Below are 21,520 nucleotides of genomic sequence, written 5' to 3' on the forward strand. Positions count from 1 at the left end.
TGGTATAACATGAGCACTGACTATGGTATAGCATGAGCACTGACTATGGTATAACATGAGCACTGACTATGGTATAACAGTGGCACAGACTATGGTGTAACATGGGCACAGATAAGATGTATCGTGTTTATGAGGCTCCTTCTGTTTTCAGGGCTCCTCTTTGATGAAGTGCGGCAGGAGGTGAGAAGAATGGCGGGTGAGGAACCATCCATAGTAATAAGAATGTTCTCCATCCATCGCCCACCTTCTGTCCTGCGGTGACGTCAGCCCTGGACAGCACAGTGATGACACGTCCAGGACCTGAAGGATAGATTCGGGGATGTCGGTGACCGCCCCTGTGGGATCTCTCATGGTGGCTCTATCTGTGTCCTGACCCTAGGCGATGGCCCCTGTGGGATCTGTCATGGTGGCTTTATCTGTGTCCGGACCCTTGGTGATGGCCCCTGTGGGATCTCTCATGGTGGCTCTATCTATATCCGGTCCCTCAGTGATGGCCCCTGTGGGATCTCTTATGGCGGCTCTATCTGTGTCTGGACCCTTGGTGATGGCCTCTGTGGGATCTCTCATGGTGGCTCTATCTGTGTCCGGACCCTTGGTGATGGCCCCTTTGGGATCTCTCATGGTGGCTCTATCTGTGCCGGACCCTCGGTGATGGCCCCTGTGGGATCTCTCATGGTGGCTTTATCTGTGTCCAGACCCTTGGCGATGGCCCCTGTGGGATCTGTCATGGTGGCTCTATCTATGTCTGGTCCCTTGGAGATGGCTCCTGTGGGATCTCTCATGGCGGCTCTATCTGTGTCCGGACCCTTGGTGATGGCCCCTTTGGGATCTCTCATGGTGGCTCTATCTGTGTCCGGTCTCTCGGTGATGGCCCCTGTGGGATCTCTCATGACGGCTCTCTCTGTGTCCGGACCCTCGGTGATTTCCCCTGTGGGATCTCTCATGGTGGGTTTATCTGTGTCCGGACCGTCGGTGATGGCCCCTGTGGGATCTCTCATGGCGGCTCTATCTGTGTCCGGTCCCTCGGTGATGGCCCCTGTGGGATCTCTCATGACGGCTCTATCTGTGTCCGAACCCTCGGTGATTTCCCCTGTGGGATCTCTCATGGTGGTTCTATATGTGCCCGGACCCTTGGTGATGGCCCCTTTGGGATCTCTCATGGTGGCTCTCTCTGTGTCCGGTCCCTCGGTGATGGCCCCTGTGGGATCTCTCATGATGGCTCTATCTGTGTCCGGACCCTCGGTGATTGCCCCTGTGGGATCTCTCATGGTGGTTCTATATGTGCCCGGACCCTTGGTGATGGCCCCTTTGGGATCTCTCATGGTGGCTCTCTCTGTGTCCAGACCCTCGGTGATGGCCCTTGTAGGATCTCTCATGGCGGCTCTATCTGTGTCCGGACCTTCGGTGATTGCCCCTGTGGGATCTCTCATGGTGGCTCTATGTGTGTCCGGACCCTTGGTGATGGCTCCTGGGGATCTCTCATGGTGGCTCTCTCTGTGTCCGGTCCCTCGGTGATGGCCCCTGTGGGATCTCTCATGACGGCTCTATCTGTGTCCGGACCCTCGGTGATTGCCCCTGTGGGATCTCTCATGGTGGTTCTATATGTGCCCGGACCCTTGGTGATGGCCCCTTTGGGATCTCTCATGGTGGCTCTCTCTGTGTCCAGACCCTCGGTGATGGCCCTTGTAGGATCTCTCATGGCGGCTCTATCTGTGTCCAGACCTTCGGTGATTGCCCCTGTGGGATCTCTCATGGTGGCTCTATGTGTGTCCGGACCCTTGGTGATGGCTCCTGGGGATCTCTCATGGTGGCTCTATCTATGTCTGGTCCCTCGGTAATGGCCCCTGTGGGATCTCTCATGACGGCTCTATCTGTGTCCAGACCCTTGATGATGGCACCTGTTGGATCTCTCATTGCGGCTCTGAGTCCGGACCCTCGGTGATGGCCCTTGGAGGATCTATCATGGCGGCTCTATCTGTGTCCGGACCGTCGGTGATGGCCCTTGGAGGATCTCTCATGGCGGCTCTATCTGTGTCCGGACCCTCGGTGATGGCCCCTGTGGGATCTCTCATGGCGGCTCTATCTGTGTCCGGACCCTCGGTGATGGCCCCTGTGGGATCTCTCATGGTGGCTCTATCTGTGCCCCGACCCTCGGTGATGGCCCCTGTAGGATCTCTCATGGTGGCTCTATCTGTGTCCGGACCCTAGGCGATGGCCCCTGTGGGATCTGTCATGGTGGCTCTATCTATGTCCAGTCCCTCAGTGATGGCCCCTGTGGGATCTCTCATGGTGGCTCTGTATGTGTCCGGACCATCGGTGATGGCCCCTGTGGGATCTCTCATGGCGGCTCTATCTGTGTCCGGACCCTCAGTGATGGCTCCTGTGGGATTTTTCATGGCGGCTCTGTGTCCGGACTCTCGGTGATGGCCCTTGTAGGATCTCTCATGGCGGCTCTATCTGTTTCCAGACCCTTGGTGATGGCCCCTGTGGGATCTCTCATGGTGGCTCTATCTATGTCTGGACCCTTGGTGATGTCCCCTGTGGAATCTCTCATGGTGGGTTTGTCTGTGTCCGGACCTTCAGTGATGGCCCCTGTGGGATCTCTCATGTTGGTTCCAGCTGTGTCTGGACCCTCAGTGATGGCCCCTGTGGGATCTCTCATGGTGGCTCCAGCTGTGTCCAGACTCTCGGTGATGTCCCTGTGGGATCTCTCATGGTGGCTCCAGCTGTGTCCGGACCCTCGGTGATGGCCCCTGTGGGATCTCTCATGGTGGCTCCAGCTGTGTCTGGACCCTCAATGATGGCCGCCAGTAGAGGCACACGGACACAGTAGAGATTTAATAAAACGCTGTGGGTTTAATGGCGATAAATAATTCCTGCCGACCTCCCGACCATGATGCATTTTCTTCTTTCTTGTAGATTTTTGCATTGCCTGCGGAGATCTGGATGTTGCCACCCTGCACCCCCTCTTTATTGGGGCGCTGTGCAGCAGATGCACGGTAAGTGTCACAGCACGTTCTGCTCTCTGCATTAATACGGAGGCAGTGTGACCAATCTGATATACGGAGGGTGTGAGTCAGCACCGGTCTGAGCCCAGTGCCTGTATACCAACCACTTGTCTGTTTGTACCCCCTTATAGAGCTGGTTCCTGAGCTGGGGGTACCATATAGGTGGCGATGGGCGGCAGACTTACTGCAGTATCTGCATCTCCGGGGAACAGATCCTAATATGCAGTAAGAGGAGCTGCTGGAGGTGAGAAAAAGGCAGAAATCCTGACAATGAAGAAACCTTCACACTGCTCATACAGAAGCACCAGATCACTGCAGGGAACGGATCCTGTCATTCAGTGGGAGGTAGTGCCAGTTCTGGCCAGCAGGTGGCAATAAAGCCTACATAAAGTATTTTCTTCATTGCTATGGTAAGAGGTACTTTGCTGCCACCTGCTGGTCATATGAGGAACTTTATCATTACATTTTTCTAATTTACTGAATTTCGAGACTTGTTAATTTCTCGCCATTTGATTCCACTTGTCTTGTGTAATGATCAACGTGTGACTGGACACAGCGCCTCCAGCAGGGCGAAATTATGACACACGTGACCCTGGATACAGCGCCTCCAGCGGGGCGAATTTAAATAATACCGCAACGTGCAGCCGGATACACCGCCTCCAGCTGGTGAATTTAAAAAGTACACGTAAAACTGGATACCCCGCCTCCAGCTGGCGAATTTAAATAAGGGGAAACACAGGAACAATTACAGTGGTGGGCCCTGTAATAGGAAATAGGGAAGTGGAGACCTCCTAAGCTCCCCTGAGGAAGCGTCCCTGCACTCCTTACGTTCCCTAAACAGGCTCCGCACCTGTCGCCGCACGCGAACTTTATGCCCTGACTCGCCCTGAACCTAGTCCCTCGCTAGGGCATTGGCCGGTGCGGAAACTAATCCCACCACTGCACTAGATCACACATAAGGAAAGTCACAAACAGGGGAAATAGAAAACTTAGCTCTCTCTGTGCAAAAGATCCAGCACAGAGTCCAGCAACCGACTGCAGCCTTCCTCCTGAATAGCTGCCACCAAGTTCAGTAAGCGCTGCAAAGAACTCCCTTCGGTGACTCCTTCCACATCAGAACACAGATTGAGCTGAGCAATCACTCCAGCTCCTTCCACCACCAAGGTTGGTTGCAAATGAACAACTATCACCAACAATGATTGAATACCCTGAGACTCATTTATTGAGCCCCACACCTGATTTATAATTACAATTAAACCTAACACTAAGGTGCGATACCACTCCCCACCACCGGGCAACTATGAATGAAAAACACCACGTGTGATAATTCCAATGGCCACCGGGGGCAATCACGTCACACATTGCACTTGACAAAGTAAAAAAAATTCACTTTGTCCAATTTAAAACTGTCAGACCATGACATCTTGTGTGCACATATCTAACTGCTTACACGAAGAACAATAACCCTTTGTGTTCCAGGTGTTTCTGTGTGGACTGTGTGGACTTGTTGGTGGGACGAGGTACATCTCGGGAGGCGATAGCGCAAGACCCCTGGTACTGCTACATGTGCAGAGAAGAGAGCGTCCATGATTTACTGCAGAGACGGGAAGACTGGGCCAACCACCTGGAGTGTCTGCTGTCCAACACCCACGATCTGGACTATGTGAGTGCTCACGGGAGGGCACGGGGCCCAGCGCATGCCAGCCGAAGGGTTAATGGTCATTATGTAATATTTAATATGCATTTACAGGACCCACCAGTGCTTTATCCCCCGATACCAGTGAGCAGGAGGAAGCCGATACGAGTGCTGTCCCTCTTTGATGGAATTGCTACAGGTGAGTGGAGCGGCAGACTGTCACAGCAGCGCAGAGTGTTTCAGGAGGCATGAGTCAGAATCGAGCAGCAGATCAAAAGTCTCAGTGAGGCTGACCTTGCTGGATATATACACTGAGCTTGGAAGGAGCCTTGTCCCCAGCAGCACAGAGTATTTCAGGAGAGGGGGGTGAATTAGGAATCACCAGTGGCACAGAGTATTTCAGGAAATAAGAGGGCCGATCTAGTGTTAGGTCACAGGCTGATCGCTATATAGTGGTCGGGGCAAGATCATAAGCAGCACAGAGCGTTTCAGGAGAGAAAAGTTCTTAATCTTGGCGGTCAGTGACCTGTCCATTCATTTGACGATGGTGGTGAGGATGGAGAGATCTGGCGGAGAAGTCAGAAGATACACGAGTATAGAGGCCAGAAATCTCGGCTGACGATCTGCACATTTTCTATTTCTCTGTGTTACATAGGACTGCTGGTGCTGAAAACCCTGGGAATAGCAGTAAAGCAATATGTCGCCTCCGAGGTGTGCGAGGACGCCATGGCCGTGGGAAGAAGTCGTCATCCGGGAGAGATCACATATGTGGGAGATGTGCAGAACATCACCCGCAAACAGGTCAGTGACATCAGATAAGACGGGGTGGGGTTCTGTGGTCAAGAGCGGCATGTGATTGGGGTCTGTCCTTCACCAAAGCCCAAAAAGCCATCAGAAAACTTCTAACCCCACGTTGTGTGGGGGAAAACGACCTGGGTGTGTATATCTCCTCCGCATGGGGATCTCAGGTTTTCTTACCCGCAAAAGTGATTACCACCTACTGGTGGTGGATGCTCGGCCACACGGGACCTTGGTCTTCCCTGTAGTTCTCTGGTGACGCTCGTCCCCATATGTGTTATAGACTCTGCACCTCTAGGTCAGAGAAGCTTTACGCACGTAGTGTATAAAGTGACCCTTCATGTAGGGGCTTGTCACAGGGAGCTGCTCTCTTGATACATTCTGGAAGCTTCCGTGCTCCTATTGTGTTGGTTTTCCCTGGTTGACTGAGCATACTCCAATCATAGACTGGCAGGACAGAGACATAATTAAGTGGAGTGATTTTCCAAGAATTATTGCCTAGGTACTATTATCTCTATTGTTTCCACTACAAACATTCCATCTTTTCCGTCTGATTTTGAGGAGGTGTTCTCTGAAGAGGGGTGTCAAGACCTGCCGCCCCATCATGTGTATGATTGTCCTGTGAACTTGCTTCCTGGAGCAAAAGTTGCCCAAGACCAGTATACAATCTGTCAGGTCCTGAGAGACAGGCCATGAAAGACTATATCTCAGAGAGACATATTAGACCCTCATCTTCACCTGTAGCAGCGGGGTTCTTCTTCATTAAGAAGAAAGATGGAGGCCTGTGTCCCTGTTTCGTGAGTTCAGTAGGATTATTATCCGGGACCCATATCTCCTACCACTCATTCATGATTTGTTCAATCTGATTATTGGGGCAAAATGGTTCTCCAAGTTGTTTCTCAATGGAGAAAGCAATCTGAGTAGGATTAAGGAGGGTGATGAGTGGAAGACTGCTTTTAACACCCCTGAAGGACATTATGAAAACCTTTTGGTTTGAATAATGCTCCCGCCGTGTTCCAACATTTCGCTAATGACATGTTCCATCACCTCATGGGTAGATTTGTAGTAGTGTATCTTGAAGATATTTTGATTTACTTGTCTGATGTCAAGTCTCATCAGGTACACATCCAGCAGGTGTTACTGGTTAATAAACTGTATGACAAGTTGGAGAAGTGTGTATTCGCCGTACAGAAGGATCAGTTCTTAGGTTTCCTAGTGTCAGCTACAGGTTTTCTTATGGATCCTGGTAAGGTCTGAGGTCTTCTGGAATGGATCCTCCCAGAAAATCTGAAAGCATTAACACACTTTTTGGGGGTTTGCAAGTTATTATCGGAAATTTATCCGAAACTTCTCATCTATTGTGAAACCCCTCATTGACATGACAAGGAAAGGTGCAGACTTCTTGAGGTTGTCCGTGTTAAGCATCGAGTTCCCACCACTGCACAGGAGGATTCTCAAGCCATGTCCTGTGCGGTATCCCATTCTTCTGCAGCCGCAGAGGTTCCTGCTCATCAGAGACGTCGGTCCCAGCGTCTTGCTCAGGCTAATGCTATGCGTCTGGTTGCTGGTGCCGCCCCAGTATAGCTATAGCTTCCAGCATTAGTCAGCGGCGAGCAGACGCTCCTGGGACTGTCCTGCTTTTCCTCATCTGAGCATTCCCGGGAGACGACCGCTCATTGGTGGTCAGAGGTGACATGCTCAGGTCCTCAAGCAGCTCGGATTGGGCCATCAGGAAGGTTCCGGAAGGCTGCGGTTATAAAAGGATCGCATGGTCGCACGCTAGTATAGACCATGTGGATTGAGTGTTGTATGCACATATGAATGTCTCTGGTGAATGACTGATTAAGAAACCCCTACCCTTGGTACGCATGTGTTGTTCAGCCTTGTCAGGTAGTGCCTAGGTTCATAGTGCAGGTAGGAGGCAGAGTCAGGGACTAGCTTCAGCACCAAGTAGTGGCTTTGCTTGTACGCCACTGTGCATTTGGGCTGCACTCCACAGTAGTCAGCGTCTATTACGCCGTGCGCCTAGTGGGTCTAGAGAAGCTCTTACCCTGCATATTAAACTAAAAGTTCCTACTCGGCAATTAGGTCCTAGGTTTATTGGTCCCTATAAGGTGGTCACCATAACTAATCTTGTAGCTTTTCGTCTCAGGCCGGGGTCACACTAACCGACGCAAAATACGGTCAGTATTTTACATGCGTAATACGGATGACAGACCCCTAAATAGTGCTCCGTATGTCATCCGTAATCAAGGTGTGGTCGCATGTCAGCATCCGTATGTAATCCGTATGGCGAGATTTTCTCGTCACCTTGCAAAATGGACATATAATGGAGCCCTATGACAGGTTTTATAACAGAAAGCAAAGAATAGATATAGACACATAGAATGCATATATATATATTTATATATATGCTATGTCTATATCTATTCTTTCGTTTCTTTATTAAACCTGTCAGTGTGAGTTTACTGTATAGCGCAGTGAATTGCCGGCTTTGCTAAAAGACACCTGGTGCGTATTTCTCGCAAGTCACACGTGTGGTCCGTGTGTAATCCGTATTTTTTGCGCACCCATAGACTTGCATTGGCGTATTACGGGCGTAGTACGCTGACAGTCCCAGCATGCTGCGAGTGGCACGGAGCGTAGAATACGGATGAGAAATATACGGCTGGTGCGAGGGACCCCATAGAGAATCATTGGTCCGTGTCTAATGCGTGCTTTTTGCGCCTCTCACTCGCCCGTATTCCTCGCCAGTGTGACCCCGGCCTCAATCTTCCACCGACTCTCAAGACCCATAATGTTTTCCACAGGTCTTTACTCAAAAAATTTGTTGCACCTGTGGAGCCGTCACCTTTACCACAGTCACCGGTTATTGTTGATGGCAGTTTAGAATTTCAGGTAGCGAAAATCATTGATTCCCGTATGGATCGCTGCTCTGTACAGTGCCTGGTAAATTGGAAGGGGTATAGATTGGAGGAGAGGATGTGGATCTGAGGTTAATTCCGGTAGGTTAATACAGTCCTTTAATTTGGCCATCCGGATAAACCTCGTAGAAGGGTGATAATGTGGTAATAGCAGGTACGCAGGATGCAGTGACGAGACGCGAGACTGAGTTGTACTTTGGGAAGTAACTTTTATAAATTGAAGCCGCTAGGGCTATCCTAAGCAACCAAAACAAAGTAACAGCAATTGTCCTCGCAGGGACTCAGTACAACCAAACACTATTAAAGAGAACACGACTACCCCGGCAAAGGCCGGTTACTATAGGGCCGCTGTATGGCCGACTACGGGTCCTTATTTCCTATAGTGTCACTTATCCGTCCTGACATCCTTCGGCGTCTCTGATGAAGCTGCTTTGGGGTTGAAGCCGCTGGGCAAAGCTGCTGAAGATCTGGCGTAGACTTCGAGCGCTCCAGCGCCCAGTAGGGGTTGGGGCACAACAGGCCCTGAGTGAGTCCTTTGATGAGGTAACCCCCTGTGAAGGCAGCGGGGTTCCGCTCGTTAGCGGGTTAAGGGAGACTCCAGTCCCCAAGCAGGGGTGTGTCGCAGTTACAAGCACGCCCTGGGGCTGTGGAAAGAGTCTCTCTGTTAGCGAGAAGCAGGCCCCAACTACCGACTGCAGCAGGGTGATGGCAGCTGCCGGCGGTGATGGACAGGCCGCAGCCGCGGGCTGAAGCGGAGCGGCAGCGGGCAGGCTGCAATTGCGGGCTGGAGTGGGGTGGCAGCGGCCGCGAGAGGCAGCGGACAGGCCGCAACGGCCGCGGATGACCGTGGGCAGGTCGCGACTCCGGATTGGAGTGAAGCGACAGTCTCTTGTCGGTAAGCTCGGCGCCTCCTCCCAGAAAGCCACTGTAACTCTCCCCTCTGCTGCTGACCTCCTCTCTGGTCACTGTTTGTCGCTCTGGCTCTCTCACGCCCCCACAGTCTCTTGCTCCGTGTCTGCCATTCTGCTGTCTCCCTTGCGCGTTCCCTGCCCCTTTTATACTTGCCCCTCCCCTTGCTGTCCTGTCACTCTCAGCCGTCCACCTTCCTTCTCCACCCCCCCCCGGGTACAGTTCCCTTAGGAACCTAGATGGCGGTCCCCTTGGTTCCCGCCCGGACACTCTGTGGGGGCCCTCCTCCCTACAATACTGTCACAAGTGTGTCACATCCTTCTAGGAGACCTGGGTTTAGAAGATGACTACATATTGTGAATCACAGAACTTCCGTTTAGCCGGTGTGTTTATGTCCCATATTAAATGGATTTGGTACGTTCCTATCCTTCCCTTTATCCCTCTTTACCTTTGGTGAGTGTTTTTATGTTTGTTGCTTTCTGTTATCCCTGTTTTGTCTTTGTACCTTGTTTACCTTACATTTCTGTTCCAGCCTCATCGAGAGGGGGAGGAGACAGGTCAGGGTTTAACAGGAGCATAGCGAGGTCGGTGACTCAGGCCTCACTACCATCAAGAGTACCCCCGGGTCAGGGATAGTTAAGATCCCAGTTTCAGGGACAGTTTGAGGCCTCCCTTCCTTACCGAAGACTGTCACATCTTAACAATATGTCTCCCATCTTGGTATATATATCCCCATCATAGCCTCATTCTGGCATAAATATCCCTCATCCTGGACCCATCCGGGTGTATATGTCCCCCATCATGGATTATATGTGCCCCATCCTAGGCCACTTACTGGAATGTATGTCTCCCATCCTGGCGTATATGTCCTTCATCCTGGGCCCATCCTTGTATTTATGACCCCCATCCTAGTATATATGTCCCCCCATTCTGGGACTATTTTGGCGCATATGTCTCCAATCCTGGTATATATTTCCTCCATCTTGGACTCATCATGGTATATATGCTTTCCTTCCTTGGTCAGTCCTGGTATACATCTCCCATCCTGGTATATATGTCCCCCTCATTCTGCCGCTCTGTTTTAAAGCATAACGTTTTTTTTCACTTACCTTCCCCCACTCCCACAACACATGGCGTTCCCGTATGTAGCAGGTGCAGAAGCCGGCAGATGATGGGCAGCACATGATGTCACAGACGTGCAATGCCGGTAGCTTGCACACCGAAGTCAACTGCCGGACTCTGATTGGCCGTCGGCATATATTGCAGTGCAGGGACCCAGCTGCAATGGATTTCAGCTGAATGCGCCTTCTCAGACACACATAGAGCTGAAATATTAGCTGGTGTCGGCCGCCCCCCTCCTGCACGGTTACAGTCGCTGCCTCTGCCACCGCGATCATTACATCTCTGTCTTTAACCCCTTCATGACGGAGCCCTTTTTCGTTTATGCGTTTTCGTTTTTCGCTCCCCTTCTTCCCAGAGCCATAACTTTTTTACTTTTCCGTCAATATGGCCACGTTAGGGCTTGTTTTTTTGCGGGACGAGTTGTACTTTTGAACGACATCATTGGTTTTACCATGTCGTATACTGGAAAACGGGAAAAAATTCCAAGTGCGGTGAAATTGCAAAAAAGTGCAACGATATAACTGTTTTTTGGATTTTTTTTTTACCATATTCACGAAATGCTAAAACTACCGTGCCATAATGATTCTCCAGGTCATTACGAGTTCATAGACACCAAACATGTCTGGGCTCTTTTTTATTTTTAAGTGGTGAAAAAAAATCAAAAGTTTGTTTAAAAGTATAAATTAAATTTTAACCATTTTCCAATACCCGTAGCGTCTCCATTTTTCGTGATCTCGGGTCGGGTGAGGGCTTATTTTTTGCGTGCCGAGCTGACATTTATAATGCCACTTTTGTACAGATACGTTCTTTTAATTTCCCGTTATTACATTTTAACGCAATGCTGCAGCGGCCAAAAAAACGTAATTCTGGCGTTTTTACTTTTTTCTCGCTACGCCATTTAGTGAACGGTTAATTCTTTTTTTTTATTGATTGGGCGATTCTGAACGTGGCAATACCAAATATGTCTATGTTTAATCTTTTTTTATTGTTTTATTTTGAATGGGGCAGAAGGGGGGGTGATTTCAACTTTTATATTTTTATTTTTAAATATTTTTAAAAACTTTTTTTTTTTTTTTACTTTTGGCATGCTTCAATAGTCTCCATGGGAGACTAGAAGCTGCAGTACTTCGATCGCCTCTGCTACACACAGTTGATGATCAGATCACCTGTATGTAGCAGAATTGCTGACTTGCTATTAGCACCAACCATCGGGCAGCGCTCATAGCCATCCGGCAGTGACAACCATACAGGTCTGCTGGAGACCTCTTGTTGTCATACTGACCCATCGGTTTCCCACGATATAATGACGGGGTCACTGATAGGTAGGATTTCTGACGCGTTTGCCGGAAGCACGTGTTAAATGCCGCTGTCAGAGTTTGACAACAGCATTTAACGGGTTAACAGCCGTGGGTAGATTGCGATTCCACCCGCAGCTGTTGCGAGCACATGTCAGCTGTTGAAAACAGCTGACATGTGCCGGAAAAGATGTGGGCTCAGCACTGTAGCCCACATCAAAGGGGGAGACACGACATGCGCTGTACTAGTACGGCGCATATCATGAAGGGGTTAAAGGGCTTTTCCTATAAGTTCCCCTTCTTTTGTAAAAAAAAAAAAAAAACATAGTTAATTACTCCCCTTCCCCTGGTCCAGCACAGACTTCTTAACCACTGCTGCCAGTTTCTTTTGTTGTCTGCACCACTTACATCATGCTGACAGCGCTGCAGATAATCAATGAGGTGCTGGTTGTGTGAGCAGGTAGGAAGATGCAGTAACGGGTCGGAGGCAGAGCAAGCGTTAACGTGGGGTTTAGTTTAACAGGTATACTCCTCGCAGGGAGAAAACAGATAAAACAGTATAAAGGAACACAGGGGACGTATCTCAGGGGAAGCGGGTGTGAAGCATAGGGTAGGAAGGTCAAGGATAGCAAACTTATCAGTCTGACGACTTCAGAATGCGGTTAGTTCAGGATGTGGACGTTGGCGCCAAAGCAGTGGCGCATAAGGGGTCCGGTATGGTCCTGGAAAAGATGGCGTCCTGGATCCTGGGGGCGGCGGTGATTCCTCATGGTCCAGTGTAGTCGTGGAAAAGATGACGTCTTGGCTCCTGGGGGCGACGGTGATTCCTTGTGGTGCGGTCGGTGATCGGTGTGTCAGGAAACGATGAGCCGGACAGAGCCCAGTCTTTCCCCCTATCAGCGTACAGGGACAACGAGCGACTCGATTCAGGACCACAGGCAAACCCCTCACAGCGAGTGTCCCAATTCTCCCATCGGTGCGTGCGCGTGCTGATGTCCTGACTGGGCGTCCTGTCACTCACGGTCAGTGTTGTCAGCGGGGACCAGGTACGTCGTCGTCGGCAGTCTCTGTTTTTGGCCTCTGCTGGTTTTTGCCCACTCTGGCAGTTGCCCTGACACTGCCCTCCTGCACGATGCACGTTCCCACCGCAACTAACTGATTTGCCACACACTGTGGCCCTTTTATCTTAGCCACACCCCCTACTCCTAGGTGCAGAGGTCGGTCCGGGGCTTTAAGCTTTCCCCCGTGAAACCTGGGTGACAGCCCCGACAGTTCCAGATCCGTCACGGAATAGGTAGGCCTGGTCCGGGTCTTCTCCTTACAGTTGCACTGATTGCAGTGCTGCAGACAACAGACACCGGGAGCAGCGGTGGAGACTCGGTGCTGGAGCTGGGAGGGGTGTGCAAAGCCAAATTGGTATTTTAATTATAAAAAGCTATTTTATAGGAAAAATTCCTTTTGAAAGGGGACAGCCCCTAAAAAGGCTGGTGTGAAGATCTGATGTTGTGGGTTGTAATAATCACCTAGGCAACTATTTTTTATTCCGTACATTCATGGTTGTACAACAAATCTATGTAAATGGTCAACATGCAATGTCCTTAATACACAAGTTCCCAATCTGAGATCGGTAGTTCCACTGCCCCCGTACCAGTAAATACCTACTGTTTCCCAACTTTTGGTTGGCGCACAGGTTTTGTTTTCTCTAGCGGGTATAGTGTGTAGTCACAGTCTATGTTCCCCGTAGCTCATGGATACCTCTCCAGCCAACAATCCATCTCCAAACTCCATAGACTTTCCATCCATGTGCTCCAGGACGTCATCCTCGATCCTCTCCCTTCGAAATCACTCTCCCAACTCCGGACTAAACATGCGGCTTTTCATCCCTCACCCCTTAAAAATGTGCTTTTAGCTCAAGGAATGGAGAATATTCCAGAAGCCCATCACCTAGGACTACATGTGAGACCTCCTGTAGTGATGGCTACCCTGGGTCTACAGTCCCCATCAACACAATGGGCCTTGTGGCTGGAGGAACAATGGAATGATAGAATTCCTTGATAATTAATCTTGAGTTTGGCCTTATGTATGCATAAGATCTAGCCTGCTCGTCTTCCTCTGCTTACTATCATTGTATGGAAACATTGATTCCTGAGGATGAACTGATGAGCAAGCAAATGACTAATAAAATACAATAATACTGACTCAACCAGTAACCCGCTCGGGAAAAGTCTGCATCCCGTACAGCTGTGGACTCCTCTCTACGCACATTGGTCAAATAGTCTTTAGTCCGTGGTCAGCTCCTCACAGGTGGATATTGACTTTTGGAATTGTCACTTAAAGTAGATGGAAAGTGTAATATAAACTTGGCATACACAATGGACCCGGGACAAGCGGCGGATGCCACGTTCACTGCTGTGCACCAACGGACCGAAAAAGCGGCCACAAGCATTTTGCTGAACCATTATTGGCTCTTTTGCCCACACATTAAAGCTTTCAGTACAGTACAGGGTACATTGATGAAGGTCATAAGACCGAAACGTCACTGACTGTATGTACTGCATTCTATTAAATACCTCTCCGCATTTGAAATCCACTTGTGTGTGCCAAGTTTATATTACCACGGATTGGGCCCCTACTTGTGCACCACCTACACTGAGTTGTGCCAACGGTGTTTTATTATTAAAGTAGATGGAGTCATGTGTGTAACAGAAAAATTTGGGAAAGTACAAGCAAATCTCATATCTATTCTTCCCCTGCCCCGTGTCCTTACATCACTTGGCGGAGGGAAGATCGGCTAATCGCGAAGATCGATCCCAGTGATTAGGGACAACGATCACACTTGTTGACGGCTGTTCATGACAGTGCAGTATTCTCACCTCCTCCTGATCCCTAAGAAAACTTAAATAAAAAAAGACCAAAATGTAATTTACTATTTGTGTACCTATATAAAGGGAGCCTACAAAGAAATGTACCTGCTCCATACATGGGAATAAGGCTATGTGCACACGTAACGGAACTCTCGCGGAAATTACCGCGAGAATTCCGGAATTCCATTCCGCGGGAAAATCGCATTTTAAATTCCCACGATTATCCTGTGGAAAAACTAGCATTTTACAAGCGTAATTAGCTTGCAAAATGCTAGCGTTTTCCAAGCGATCTGGAGCATCGCTTGGAGAACTGATTGACAGGTTGTCACACTCATCAAACATAGTGTTTGACGAGTGTGACCAACTTTTTACTACTGAGGCCGCCTATGCAGCATCAGTAGTAAAAGATAGAATGTAAAAAAAAATAAAAAATGGTGTTATTCTCACCCTCCGACGTCCTGCGCAGCCGTTCCCAGTAATCCTTTGCGAAAATGCCCGCGATGGCGTCCGTTCTCACGGAATCGCGACGTCTCGCGGTAATTCGTGATGACGTCGCGAGAATGACCGCGCGACTTCGCGATCCCGCGAGAACGGGAAGGCTGCGCGGGACGCCGGAAGGTAAAAATAACAATATTTTTTATTTTAAATTCTATTTTTTGCAGGGATATGGTACCCAAAGCCCGGAGGACAGTCTCCTCTCCTCCGGACCGTGGGTACCATCCGCAAATGTTCTGCTTACTTTCCGCATGGTGTGCACAGCCACATCCGGGAAATAAGCGGAACAATGCATTCCTATGGGTGCGGGATCGCTGCGATTCCGCAAAATTAATGAGCATGCTGCGTTTTTTACCGCGAAGCGATTCCGCCGCGGTAAAAACCGCAGCATTAGCACAGCATTGCGGAATCCCATAGGAATGCATGGGATGCTTATTTTCCGCGTTTTCGCGGCAAAATCGCGCGGTTAAAACCACCGCGGAAACGCGAAAAAAACGCCACGTGTGAACTCAGCCTTAAGGATGATCGCTACTGTACAGCATCAGATAATGAGGAGATTACTGCATTATGGCCGTATGAAGAAGAGAAAACGTCACATAATAATCTAGGATCTCACACAATTCATCTGAAACTTTATAACGGATGTTTCTGCAGATCGAGGAGTGGGGGCCTTTCGATCTACTGATTGGTGGAAGTCCATGTAATGACCTATCTGTGGTCAACCCCTTGCGGAAAGGTCTTTATGGTAAGTAGATCATTGGATTATAATTCTGTTGTTCTGTAGGACTGTAGATGTGTAGGACTTTCCTTGATTGTATCCGACGGCCATGTGTTGCCTTCATCAGGGGGCACCGGACCACTCTTCTTTGACTTCACACGTTTGTTGCACATAATGAAGCCGCAGCCTGGTGAAGATCGGCCATTCTTCTGGGTATTTGAAAATGTTGTCTCCATGGAAAAACAATTCAAGAGAACGATATCCCAGCATCTGGAGGTGAGAAGCAATCACTGGGGTGTAGATAACTTCATTGCTACTACTCGAAGAGGCTTTCTGCTGAAATCTGTAAATGTAAGGCCCTGGAGAGGCATCTATGTTAGATAGCAAGGCTTCGTTTACAACAGCCGGGATTGGATGTAACTGTGATAGACGATGGTCAGCCCTTTAGATTTCCTTGTCATAAAAGGGAAAGTTGCAGTGGTTAGGGGTCAAAGTTGTATTTAAATTTAATTTGTCATACTCCAGTTACATCCCAAGCTGAGAGGTCCAGAAATGGAAAAGAATTACAAATCTAAGTGCAGCTTTGTATGTGATTGGAGTATAACGGTATGATGTAAGTGAAGCAAGGTAGTGCACAGTTACAGTATGTATAATATGCAGTTATACATTATAATGTAATGTTCACATGTTGAGCAAAACGTTAACCCCTGGGGCAGTGTGGAATCCGTCCTGATTGTGAAATACAATACTGTGTGCACTGCGTCAGCAGTACTAAGCTGTCATCACCATATGGATGATGTAATATTTTGCTGTATTTGGGTCTTGCACACTGATTTGCCCCATTCTACATTTAAACTTAAAAATCAGGATCAAAATGCTTAGTAATTAAGGTTGTCTTCTTCCAGATGAACCCAGTGAAGATTGACGCCAGCACAGTATCTGCGGCTCATCGCACCAGATACTTCTGGAGTAACCTTCCCGGCATGAACAGGTTAGTAACACATCTGTAAAAAAAAAAACATCGTCGATGTATCGCCCACTGTAGGATCCTGAGATCCATCTGGGGGACTCTGCTAATTGTATCTGTGCCTGAAGTACCAGACAGGTCCACACACTAATACTGAGTTCTCAAGAACTATTTTAAGCAGCATCGACTGGTAGTAACTTTTATAGTCTTCAGTGCAGTGATGATTGCATTGTGGAGATGTCGTCAGATATTGATAACTTGTCTTCAACAACAATTTATTTCACACAATGAAATGACTGTCTGATCTCCAAAAATAAAAGTTTTTGTTATGATTCTGATGTAAGAGTGAGGAGAGCTGTGGCCAAGATCCAAAAAATGATTATTGTACAGGATACCGATAATTACAGGAAATGTAATTGTGCTGTTTTTATGTGGTGGTGAACTATTATCACATATTGTTTTTTGTAGGCAATAGGAAGCTGGTAATTTAGGGTTCACTCTCTAGACTCTCTCTACTTCTTTTATGTTGTGCCTCTGTTTTTACAAGTGCAGACTCAGACACCAACCACTCCGACGGCAGGGGACCCCTCTATTAAGACACATATTGGGCCTTCAGCATCTCATCACAGGCAGTGTCCATCACGGGTTATATACAGGACCCCTGTACATATGACTACGGGGGCGGATGTGGATATAGCATCTCCAGACTTGGTGTATCCTCCATGTGACAGTGTCAATTGGCTGCTTCCAAGGCCAGCAGAATATTGTCATGGTTGTATTGTTAGAATCATACACTTGTAGGTTGGGGCCACGTTAATGATCAGTAGTGTGGCCTCTTCTGGAATGACTGGCAGTTTTGTGTAGGAAAAGTTTGGCGCCTTTTTGTGGGCACTAACTGGCAGCATTATTTGGAGACTGTATGGCAGTTTCATTCAGGGCATGTATGACTATTATGTGGGCCCTGAACTGTAATGTTATCAGGGTCATATATGGAAATATTGTTTAGCACTATATGGGACTATTTAAGAAAAATATTGTTGTCCTAACTGCAGGTTAATTCCAATATTTGGCTCTTCTGGTTCCATGTTCCCTAATATTGTGGATCATTAGTGGGAGTAGTTGCTTTGGTCGGACATTTTGGCGATACCCAAGAGTCGGATGCTACTTACAGAATTCCACTTTTGATAGAATTGCTGTAAACTTGCAGAATGAATCATTTCTGGAGTTTGGACCTTTGATTCCGTTCTTCCTGCCGCACCGTTGTATACACTGTACTAACCCCTCTGTCGCTCCAGGCCTCTGGTGGTTACAGCAGATGACAAGACAACGCTCCAGGACTGTTTAGAGCCGGGAAGAATTGCAAAGGTGAGAAGTGATGGGAAGGTGGAAGAAATGAGAGAAGATGGATTATTAATATCACAACGATGCAGAATAGAGTAAGGATCAGTGATCCACCTCCATCACACGGTCTGGTGGAATGGTCTCTTTCCCACAGAATCCTAAGAAATAACTAGAATTTAGCAAATAATCTGAAGCGCCTGAATAGTTTTCCGGACTTCTGGTATTGATAGTGTATACTTGGGATGAGTCATCTATATCAGGTCGGTGGAGGTCCAGCATCTAGTGCCACCACCAATCTGCCATGTTCTAGTGCCACCACCAATCTGCCGTGTTCACCTCCACCAGTGGCTGCATGTGAAGCTCAGTGCCATAAACTATAAGTGCCGTCTGATCTCTCCTCCGGCCGGTACCAGCTGGGGAGAAGAAGGTGGAAGAAAAAAATACCCCTAGGCAGAATCGCGCAATGTGCAGTCAGAAGAAGACATTGGCACCTTCCCCAAACTGCAGCCATAAAGCAAACTGGCTCCAGTATTGAGTTTCCAAAACTCCTGATTTCTTACTTTTAATGCTCCTGCAACGATTTTCTCAGACGAGTGCGATCTGTATTTTTCACAGAAAACACTCTGTGTTTTTTCACACGGACGCTGTTTCTTTTTCTGGGACTGAACGGTACACAGACAAAAATCAGACATGGACGGTTTTTGATCCACGTGTTGGATCTAAATGGGAGTCCTGTAGTTGGGTCTACGTCCTGCAGTCATGGGCCGAGCGTTCCTCACTGCCACCGCCCATGTAACATCTCCTCCTATCAGGGTAGAAAGAAATGACAAATGGGTGTGGCTAAGGTGTCATATTCAGGGGTGGGACCAAAAACTGTGCACCCCTCATGTATCGCCCACACATTATGTCCCTCCCCTGAGAAGGGGGAATTTGTTTTTTCAATCGTACCCTAAAAAGTTGAGTTCTTTTTGAGTCCATTATTTGGTACAGGAAATGGAGCGGATATAAATACTGGTCCTGCACACTGCCACATTAAAGGTAAAGTTAAAGGGGCTGTCCACCCCTTGGACAACCCCCACTCAATTACTATATTCCCCCATGTAATATAAAAGCAGCTTATTCTCCCCACCGGTGCCGGTGCCATTTTTCCACGTGACCAATGCCGACAGTCAACAGCTACCTCATTTGGAGGAAACTGGACATCCAGTGGATGTGAGAGCTGCCGCTACTCTCTGACCCCCTGAGTGAGGCGACAGTAAAGCAACCACTGATTGGCTGCAGTGGTCACGCGGAATAATAAGGTGACGGGAGATCCAGCGCTGACATCACTGGAATGGCACCGGAACTGGTGGTGTGGTTAGTTTCTTTTTATTTTACATGGGGGGATATAGCAGCGGAGAAGGGTCTGTCCGAGTGGTGGAAAACTCCTATAACCTTTATTTAGAGAAGCTATAAATTGTTGTATGTCTGCAGCGCTGAGAGATCAATAACCGGAGGATTCTTTACAGTCACAGCAATAGAAAAGAGAATCCTCCATGCATTGGGGCAGATTTGGTGGTGACCGTAGGCGCACAGGGTGGATCGGGTGTATGATATTCTGTAAGGATGATTTTGTGACCCCATCATTATCTCTGACAGTTCGCTAAGATCTGCACAATCACAACGAATCGCTACTCCATGCGCCAGGGAAAAGACCGCGAATACCCGGTGACCATGAACGGGGAGGAGGACGTCTTATGGTGCACGGAGATGGAGAGGTAATGCCACCTACAGGCGATGGGATCAGGTCACCAAACACTTAGTCTTCTACTGACCGTGCCTGATATTACGTCCTGTGCTTCGGTCACAGCCAGAGCTGCATTCATAGTTCTGCTGCTTTGTATTTGCACCTTTAGCAGCTCTGGATGTAAATGGAGAAATAACAACATGGCAGGTCCTAGGCTTCAAATATGAAGAACAAGAAATATTACTCTTCACTAACCCAGGCCACCATCTAGTAAACTAGATCATCGGGTGTGCTAACATTTCCAGAAGGGCATCAGATCACCATTAATGTAGGCATTACCCCTGAAATACACTGGGCCACCAGGCAAGCTTGAGTACACTAGACCACTAGGAAATAATAGTAATAATGCCTCTAAAACTAAACTACTAAAGGCATTAACTCTTCCAGTGCACTTGACCACCAGGGAAACTGCCGTAGAATTTACACCAAACATTTAAAGTGCTCACTTCTTCACAGGACAGGTGGTGACTTGCGGATCAGTGTGGGGTCCTACCAATCCCAAGGACAGGGTTTTTCCTATGGATAAATGGTTGTACATGCGCGGGTAGCCATGGCCCCGATCTTTTTCTGTAGGATTGCCATAAATAACCAACCACATGTCTCTCCATCTCCATCGGTCCCACATAGAATAAAGGACACCGTGGCCTTCAAACACCTATCCATGCCCCGTTCTCAGAGGACCTCCCCAATCCTCAAGTTATCGCCTCCAGGGAAGCATTAACGTCTGCATCCCCCCCCCAGATCACCAGGGATTCTCACATATACTCTCAAAATATAAAAGGTCACCAAGAAAGTGAGAAGTCCCGTAACCCGTTGTTGGGCCCCCAACAATAACACATGAAGAAGGTGCTACTTTAGATGATCCAACGAGTTTTACACAATTTCTTTTCTTCTGAAGAGTATTTTTTTGGATCCTTTTGATCCATGATCCACCTTAAAGTACAGATATGGGAACTATTTTGTTCTCTAAAGCATTTTTCTTAAGCTTTTCAGGGAAAAGCAAAGCAAAACAAAAACAGAATGGAAGTTTTCCAGGGGTTTTTGGAGAAAATCCACTCAAAAATTTCTCAGAGACCCAGGAAAGTACTCTAAACCAGGAAATCTTCCCTCCATTTTCCCCGCAGGGTCTTCGGGTTCCCCCCTCATTACACAGATGTCTGTCAGATGAGTCACAGCTCCAGGCAGAAAGTCCTGGGCCGGGCCTGGAGCGTCCCGGTCATCCGCCATCTTTTCAGCCCCCTGAAGGAGTATTTTGCCAGTGTGTAATATCGACGGACCACGAAGGAGACAAGATGGTGACCGTGTAGAGGATCGTTCGGAAACATTTGGCTTTATCCGTTGTTATTGTGTATAAAGAAGAGTTTACAGATTTTAAAAACTTGTGACGTCTCTTTAATCAATTGTTGTACTGCGGAGTACCGGATATGCTGACTGTCAAGGATATACAGCCGGCGGGGTCACACAGGACCCACCACTGTTACCACTATGTCACAATTGACACCAGGGAGATCACCCAGATCCCACCACTGCCACCAGTTGACACTGGAACGCAACCCCGGTGCCTCCAATCGTCAGGGCAATTTCGCAATTGTCTGACGAGTGATGGACAAGACTGTGGCTGTTTCCACTATATATATATTGATATATAGTACATACA

The 21,520-nt window shown here is 48.4% G+C and overlaps 1 protein-coding gene across 2 annotated transcripts; it reads left to right on the forward strand.

The window, feature by feature from the left end:
- Positions 1–4,439: 4,439 nt before the first annotated feature.
- Positions 4,440–21,217, forward strand: LOC141074283 (DNA (cytosine-5)-methyltransferase 3A-like). Of its 2 annotated transcripts, XM_073561902.1 has the most exons (9): positions 4,453–4,671; positions 4,759–4,843; positions 5,300–5,445; positions 15,706–15,796; positions 15,897–16,045; positions 16,675–16,760; positions 18,032–18,101; positions 19,716–19,834; positions 20,988–21,217. In XM_073561902.1, exons 1-9 carry the CDS (start codon positions 4,573–4,575, stop codon positions 21,127–21,129), a joined length of 987 nt encoding a protein of 328 aa, XP_073418003.1. In that variant the 5' UTR covers positions 4,453–4,572; the 3' UTR covers positions 21,130–21,217. The 2 variants fall into 2 exon arrangements, with proteins under 2 accessions (XP_073418004.1, XP_073418003.1); XM_073561903.1 differs by having other exon boundaries at positions 4,440–4,843.
- The last annotated feature ends 303 nt before the right edge of the window (positions 21,218–21,520 follow it).

This window comes from Dendrobates tinctorius, unplaced genomic scaffold, assembly GCF_039654945.1.
Source record: "Dendrobates tinctorius isolate UK_male_01 unplaced genomic scaffold, ASM3965494v1 ptg000332l, whole genome shotgun sequence".
Lineage (NCBI taxonomy): Eukaryota > Metazoa > Chordata > Amphibia > Anura > Dendrobatidae > Dendrobates > Dendrobates tinctorius.